Genomic DNA, 8,216 nt, shown 5'->3' on the forward strand with positions numbered 1-8,216 from the left:
CACTTTTTTGTGTGAATTTAAAACTTGTTTTTGGAATGGCTCCTTTCATTTGAATGGCCTCCCTCCACTCCAAAAACACACTAAAAAAGCTCATATTCCAAATTTTGCAAAGGAGCCAAATGTATTGCAAGTTTTTTACATGTTTTATTGCGTGGAAAACATGTGGAAAAATGCACGTTGGATTATTGTGGGGAGTGTTCATTAGCTGGATGATTGCTTTTCATAAGGCTCCAAAGTCACCCGACTTTCAGTGCAACTTTGGAGTCCGACTTTGATGAGACTTTTTACACTCTGCGGCACTGAAGTCGAAGTAAAGTCAGAACAAAGTAGTGCAGGAACAAACACATACACTTCAAGTTACATATTTTTTTAATCACTTTTATTGTAGAAGAACTGTATTTTTTGAAAGTTTAATGGAAATGATGGAGACGTCTGAAGAACCCATTTCTGGGGCTTGTGGCTCCCCAGTCGCTGTATCTCCTGTACTCTACAGGTCTCATGTAATACTGACGTCCCCTATAGTTGGGCTTCTCATAGAACATCCAGTAGCCATCTTGGACATGAATGTAGTGGATGTCATGGTAGCGTAATCTCTCATGGAAATGAGGACAATCCTCAGTCAACTCCATCATCTGATTTAGTAAATCTCCAGTATGTATACAGTAAAAGCAACCAACTTATTCTGCATGGAAAAAATCAATAAGTGATTTTATGATGGAGTGCAACTCTCATCCAGTGTATAGTATATTCTCATATAGATGATTGTGTCTCTGACTAAGAGTGGCTATTGACTGGTTGTATAGGTTACTGCAGTTTACAAATTCTCATCGATAATCTACATAAGTGAAAAACAAACAGAAAAATGTCTTTCACAAGTTTATTGTCAAGCAGAAGACTTAGAATGTTTTTAAACATTTAATGGGAATGATGGAGACGTCTGAAGGACCCAATTCTGGGGCTTTTGGCTCCCCAGTCAGCGTATTTCTTGTATTCTCCAGGTCTCAGGTAATACTGACGTCCCTTGTAGTTGGGCTCCTCATAGAACATCCAGTAGCCATCTTGGACATGGACAGAGTGGATGTCATTGTACTGGAATCTCTTATTGACTTGAGGACAATCCTCAGTGAACTCCATCATCTGACCTCTGAAGTCTTCCCTCTCATAGATCCTGGTTCTGAAGGAACCTTGGTGCTGTTAAAATAAGTTACACCATAAAAAACAGAAAGCAATGTTAGAAAAGGCAACTGGTCACATTACTGCTTTCATTTAAAGTGAAACTTCCACCCAAAGATTGCTTTTTTTTAGGTTTGGATAGTGTGTAGAAATATTCAAAATCCCCCCCACATGAAATGTTAATGATTTTGGGATTTTTTTTTTAACCGTACACATTTTAAACTGTTTCTATCTTTTTTTTATATTTATTTTTTTATAAAAGACAAATGACGCATGACAAGGGATTTAAAAAACTATGGGTTAGCTAATGATATAGCACCTGCTGTGAGGCTGACTTTGTCTGATTGAAACCTCAAATTGAGCTGTCTGTTAAGGCTTTTCTTCAGGTTTAACCCCTTCGACCCCACTAAACTTTACAGACGCTACTCCTCTCCTAATTATTTACCTGAATCCACAATCACAAGTCAATGTTACTGTGTCAGAGAAGGTCTGCCCATAGCACAGATGACATTTCCCGGCGCATGGATGAGCAGATGTGCATGAACGTAGGAATAGGCGTGCGTGCATGTGAATGTGCATGCATGCGGACAGGCGTCCGCCTGTCACCAATACTGCCGCTAAATGGGCTATTTAAACAAGGCTGCAGCATTGGCTCATTGCTGTTTGATCTACAGCGTTCTGTGTGTTTATCCCTGATTCCTGTGACCTGATCTCTGATCTTGACCTGGCTGGCTCCTGACTAAATTTGCCTGCTACCTGCCCTAACCTTGGGTTTGTCCCTGGATTCTACTTCTGCCTTCTGTTCTTTCCTGATCTGCCCCACCGTGGATTACATTGGCCTGTGACCCGGCTACTCTTCCGCCTAACGTTTATGCATGATCTGTCTGTCTGTTACCGTCCCAACTTGTCTGACTCTGCATCCTTCTCATCCAGCCTGCTTCAATTTATCAAACTCACATCTGGCTCCTGCTTCCTGCTGCACTTCCACAGTCTGCCGCCAACCAAGCTCTCTGCCAGCTCCTCGGTCACTAGCTTGTCCTGCTGCCATATCTGCCCGCTGACAACTGTTACCACACAGACTACTGATCACAGGCACTCATACCCCACCATGCTCTCATGGCTGCTGTCTCACTACCAGTGGCCCCCAGCCAAAGCTGTACAAGAGGCCTTCCTCTTCATGTCAGGCTCACTAACCAGGTACGTGGCATGCTGACTGGAGGTTTGGCTATGATGGAGGTCTGAATGATAAAGTATCTCCATCTAGTGACACCAGTACAACATATTGTACTAGTCCTGGCCAGGGGGCAAATGCACCCCAGCACAGTACTCCCTTGAGTGTAATGCGCATTTGACACCAGTATGATAAAAGCTGCCCACAGACAAAGTAGGGTACTACTGGCCATGTATAATCCAACTGGGCTCCATCACTTTTCACTATTTATTTTGCCATCATTAAAATCCTTGACTGAGTTAGGGATTTTTGTTTAGCCCTACAGAACATGGTAATAGGAAAGAGGAGAAGAACAACTCGATTGGTCCAGCTTATACTGGCAGGACAAGTAAAGCTTAAAATGGGTTTTCTTACCTGTACAATCAATGATCACCTATAGTTGGCATTTAACCTCATAAAAATGAGACAGTATAGGACATTATGACCTAAAAGCTATAGACAGGTTTGGCCCCTAAACAGAGTATGCAATGTGGTATTACCTGGGGACTCAGACGGCAAGACTTGATTGAGTCATTGTAGCCCATCCACTGCTGGAAGTCAGGATACTCTCCTCTATGGAGGAAGTACTGGTATCCTCTGTAGTTGGTTTGCTCATACAGAATCCAGTACCCACTTTCCACGCGAATGGAGTTGCAGCGGCTGAAGTATGAGGTCAGGTCGGGACATTCGGAGCTACACTCGTAGGAGCGACCCTGGAAGTTCTTGTCCTCGTAGAAGATGATCTGTTGAATAATAAAACTATCAATTCAGGCTCAATAGAATGGTCAAGTTTTAGAGTTAAATGAAACAGTGTGGACAATATTTTTTAATACAGCCATTCTCAACCAGGGAATCTATTGGAATCCTAAGGTTTTTCCAGAGGTTGCTGGGGTTTCCTTGAACTGTGGCTAATTGACCTCTAATCTGATGGTGCCTTCATAGATTCAGGTCCATCACCACTTGGCTGAGGCAGTAGCATGGCATGAGTGATCTTTAAGCTGTCTGTAAGAGTGGCATTCTAACCACCACTGTAAGGGAGGCATTCTTCCCACCGACCAGAAATGTAAGGGGCATTTGTCCTAATGACCCCCATTGGACTAGTCCTAGCAGGGTTTTCCTGAGATGTGAAATTATTTCAAGGGTTCCTCTGGGGTAAAAGGTTTGAGAAAGACCTTGGATCACTGCATCCTTATATATCACAGATTTCTGCCATTGACCTCAACCTCATTAAACATCTTTGGGATGAATTAGAATTCAGATGGTAAGCCAAGTCTTGACCAGCATCAGTACTTGACCTTACAAATGATCTTTTTGGCTAAATGGTTCTAAATTCCTACAGAAATACTCCAAAATATCATAGAAAGCCTTCCCAAAAGAGTGGAGGGAAAGTAACTCCATATTAATGGACAAAGACTTGGAATGGGATGTCCAACAAGCTCATATAGGTGTAATGGTCAGGTATTCACAAATGTTTTGCCATATAATGTATATGACAGCCTCAGCTGTGCCAAATAATGGTCGTCTGATAAGCTGATTATAAAACAGACCTAAGTATTTATTTTTAGTTACAAATGCACATCATTGTAAGAATAAAACGTAAACGTAACTATGCTGCTAACAGCAATCAATATTCACAGGCTGAACCATTGGCTAAATATTCATTTTACATTTCAATACTTTTAAGCCCTTCTTACCTTTCCCATTTTGCTTGTCTTATCGGTGTGCTCCTGTTGGTCTGCACTGGTAGATAGCTGGTGGAAAATGTCCTCTATATACCCTGCAACTTTGCTTTACCCAATCAGAATGAATAGCTATTCTACACTATTGAGAATTGTTTCTGTGAGACCATTGTTTGTATCTTTCCCCTTGCATCAGCACCCAAATGCTTTACCTAGACTAAATAAACGGAAACAAAACCTTTGCTGCAGCAACCAGTCACTTGAATGGGTTGGACTCTGTGTACATGTGTGTGTTTTATGTAAGATGTTATGTGGCATAGAGTTTTAGATTCATAGCACCATTTTTATTTCCTGCAAATGACACCAAACTATGTAGTGGAATAAACACCCTATAGGATGTCTCTGACTTACAGTCTTATCTGGATGCTCTTATTGTGAAACTACAGTATGTGGCCAATGTACTGTAGTTACATATATGTTTATAAATGTAACCTTCTCACGCCTGCGCTATAGCTAAAATATGGTTACAGCGTGGACCTAAATTGCCGGGAGGGCATCCATGTACGTCCTCCCGAGCATGTGCTGCCTGCGCACCCCCTGCGGGCCGCGCGTGGCGGGTCAATGAGACTTGGCTTATCCCAGATCGGAGTAAGGGGTCGATCCTGGCCCCTTACCATGTGATCAGCTGTCAACAAATGACAGCTAATCATGTGATGTAAACAGAAGATTGTAATCGGCCATTTTTTCCTCACGCTGACAGTGTAAGGAGAAAAAAAAAAGCAGATTACTGCCTTCTGTCAGAGGGACATCAGTCCGGGACATGGACACCCACTGCTGCTAAGCAGTGCCCACCAATGCCACCTACCAGTGCCCACCAGTGCCCCCTATCAGTGCCTAACAGTGCTGCCAATCAGTGCCCTTCAGTGCCTCCTCATCAGTGCCACCTATCAGTGCCACCCAGTGCCACATATCAGTGCCACTTATCAGTGCCCATCAGTGCCGCCTATCAGTGCACCTACCAGTGCCCATCAGTGCTACCTCATCAGCGCACATGAATGAATAAGAAAAATTACCTTAGCAAAAAATTTAAAACCCAGCAGTGAATAAATACCACTATTTGTGTGAAAAAAATGATAACAATTTAATTTGGGTACAGAGTCGCATGACTGCGCAATTGTCATTCAAAGAGTGACAGCGCTGAAAGCTGAAAATTGGCTTGGGCAGGAAGGGGGTTTAAGTGCCCAGTAAGCAAGTGGTTAAAATTGGGGGCTAAAACATGTACGTGTCATACATAATAACAGCATGGGATGCCAAATGCAACCAAGATACAATGGTTGAACTGAAAGTAATGCAAACATGGGCATAGCTTTTTTATTAACGTATAACTGTCAGAGACCATGAACCAGGCAGACACAGAAAATGCAGTAACAATCACACCTGAGTCAAGGAGCCAGAAGTCCATGTTGTCAGAAGCCAAAGATCAGGATCAGGAACCAGAAGAAACGTTAACCAGGCAAAGTCATAACAGGAACACAGCAGAGACACACTGGATATGTTAACCAGGCGAAGGCACACTAGGAATGAGCAAGGCAATTTAAATAGCAAAAAGGGCTGTAGGCTGGACTAAAGAGGCAGGTAATGGTACCCAGGTGAGTCACTGTGGAAAAAATGAGTGGCTGGTAATTATTTGACAGCTGAGCAGCCTTGAGTACTGAGAAGAGAGCTGCTAGAAGCCAGCCCTGACAATAACATAGGTCATTCAAATTCCATATGTTGGAAAAGAACTTCCTTTATAGTAATGCTTTCCTTTCTTTTTCATTGCAGGTAAGTTTTTTAAGCAGAAGCAGTGTATCTTCATTCAGTTCCTGACAATGGAGGAGTGCCGGCAGTTGTCACATTTGGTGGTCTCCCACTGCCTGGTTTGTCTTTACTGCTGGCTTCCCCTTCTTTAAAGTTGAACTATGCCCCTAAAGGGAAGTTCCACTTGTCTGCCACCCCCCCCTCTTAAGTTTTGGCTACTTTTTTTGAGGGGGTACCTGGTTTTCACAGGTACCCACTTCCACCTGGATTGCCTCGGATTGCAATCCGAGGAGACGTTCGTCCCCAAACCACACCCCCCCCCCGCCCCTGCCCTCAGCCTCTTGGGACACATCACAGGTCCCAGGAAGCTACAGGACCATTTGCAGGGCAAAGTGCGGCTTGCACACGTACAGTGGAGAGCCAGCTGTGCATGTGCGAGGAGTCATGTCCAGCTTCCCACAATTAGCATGGTGGCATCGGGGACCCGAAGACCACTGAAGAATTAACCTAGGTGAAGAAGGCCCTGGATCCCTGGACAGGGGAGTGCCCTTTTATTTAAAGTCAACTGCTACAGTATTTGTAGCTGCTAACTTTTATTTGTTGTAGTAAGGGGGACTGAAGAACATCTTTAAATCTCTTCAACCATCTGTGCACGTTGCCCTTGTCAACAGTGTCCTTTCTGTAAACATTCTGTAGTCATCTGTGGATGTTGGACAGCCTGTACCCCTCTTTCTTCAAGAACTCAATGAAGGCACATTGCTTCAGCTGGGAATCCATTATTTACCTGCAATGAAAAGGAAAAAGAACAAAAGTTATCATACAGGTAGAGTTATGCCGCGTACACACGGTCGGACTTTTCGTCTACAAAAGTCCGACGGACGCCGACGGACTAAAGCTGGCTGACAATCCGATCATGTGTGGACTTCCCCGGACTTTCAGCGGACTTTTCCAGCCTCAAATCTGACGGACTTTAGATTTGAAACATGCTTCAAATCTTTACGTCGTAACTACGCTGGACCCAGAAATCCGCTCGTCTGTGTGCTAGTCCGACGGACAAAAACCCACTCTAGGGCAGCTATTGGCTACTGGCTATGAACTTCCTTATTTTAGTCCGGTGTATGACATCATCACGTACGAATCCGTCGGACTTTTGTGTGATCGTATGTAGGCAAGTCCGTTCGTAAGAAAGTCTGCCGCAAGTCCGCCAAAAGTCCGCCAAAAGTCCGTCGAAAGTCTGTCGGACAGGCTGTCGGACTTTTGTAGACGAAAAGTCCGACCGTGTGTACGCGGCATTACTTTACAAACATGTGGATTTTGAACACCCTATGTACTTTAATAAAACAAAGTTATACACACGTTTGCATTACTTTTAATACAGCCAATGTATAGACCTCAGAGAGAGAGAGAGAGACATAATCTACCCATGTGCAAAGCATTATTAAGATTTAAACTGAAATATGCAGTTCAGTTTATGGCACCGGTTCTCAAAAAAGGTTTTGGTGGAGCTGAAGACAGTGCAGAAAAGGGCAACTAAACTGATAAGAGGCATGGAGGAGCTCAGCTATGAGGATTAGTTGAGAAGAAACGTTTAAGGGGTGATATGGTCATCATGTACAGTATAGGTATGTAAACAGTCCATAGAATATACTTGAAGAAAATGTATTTAATTTATGGTGATTGCACATGACAAGGGACACTCTTTGCATCTGAAGAATATAGAAAGGTTTCTTCACAGTAAGACCTTAAGGTTTGACCTCATATTATATGTTTTTGGTAAATCTGAAGACAAAAATCTGCAGAAAATCTAATAGTGTGTATGGGGTCTAGGGCTGGCTCTAGCCATATCAGTAGATTGTTTAAAGCTGAACCTTGGGCAGAAATTTGATTCCATTAATAAATAGTAAATATATTACTATTAGTGTTGAGAACATCAAGCAAATTGAAGATTTAACTAGCTCTCCTAGAGGGACTACCAACATTTTTAACAAGACGTGGTTTTATTGCTTAGACTTCTCCTACTCAGGAGAATATAAACAAATAATGACCAACACACCTTCACAAGTGTCGGGAGAACCCATAGATAGACATTACTGGTGCTAAGGTCTCACAAGGCCCTTCTAGGCTACCTAAAGGCCTTAAGACCACAGTTTGTTCTGGACCCCTTCCCGTCTGACGCAATTCCCTATACCCCCCTTTTTTTTCCTTCCACTCCTATCCCTTCTCTCAAATACATCTCTTATATCCTATTTCTATCTTTTATTTGCAATTCTATAGACTGGGTTCTGTACACAGGTTTTTCGTAGGTCAGGCACTCATAACCATGATTTTGGTTTTTAGGCCATATTCTGGCTTTT

General features: G+C 43.0%; 1 protein-coding gene across 1 annotated transcript; it reads right to left on the reverse strand.

Moving 5' to 3' along the window:
- Positions 1-467: 467 nt before the first annotated feature.
- On the reverse strand, positions 468-4,147 carry LOC141121819 (gamma-crystallin-3-like). The gene is made up of 3 exons (XM_073611536.1): positions 4,078-4,147; positions 2,884-3,126; positions 468-1,191 (listed from the first exon to the last, which is right to left on the reverse strand). The coding sequence occupies exons 1-3, from the start codon at positions 4,084-4,086 to the stop codon at positions 916-918; spliced, it is 528 nt and encodes a 175-aa protein (XP_073467637.1). The 5' UTR covers positions 4,087-4,147; the 3' UTR covers positions 468-915.
- Positions 4,148-8,216: the final 4,069 nt, after the last annotated feature.

The sequence above is a fragment of the Aquarana catesbeiana genome, linkage group LG01 (genome assembly GCF_042186555.1).
Source record: "Aquarana catesbeiana isolate 2022-GZ linkage group LG01, ASM4218655v1, whole genome shotgun sequence".
Taxonomy (NCBI): domain Eukaryota; kingdom Metazoa; phylum Chordata; class Amphibia; order Anura; family Ranidae; genus Aquarana; species Aquarana catesbeiana.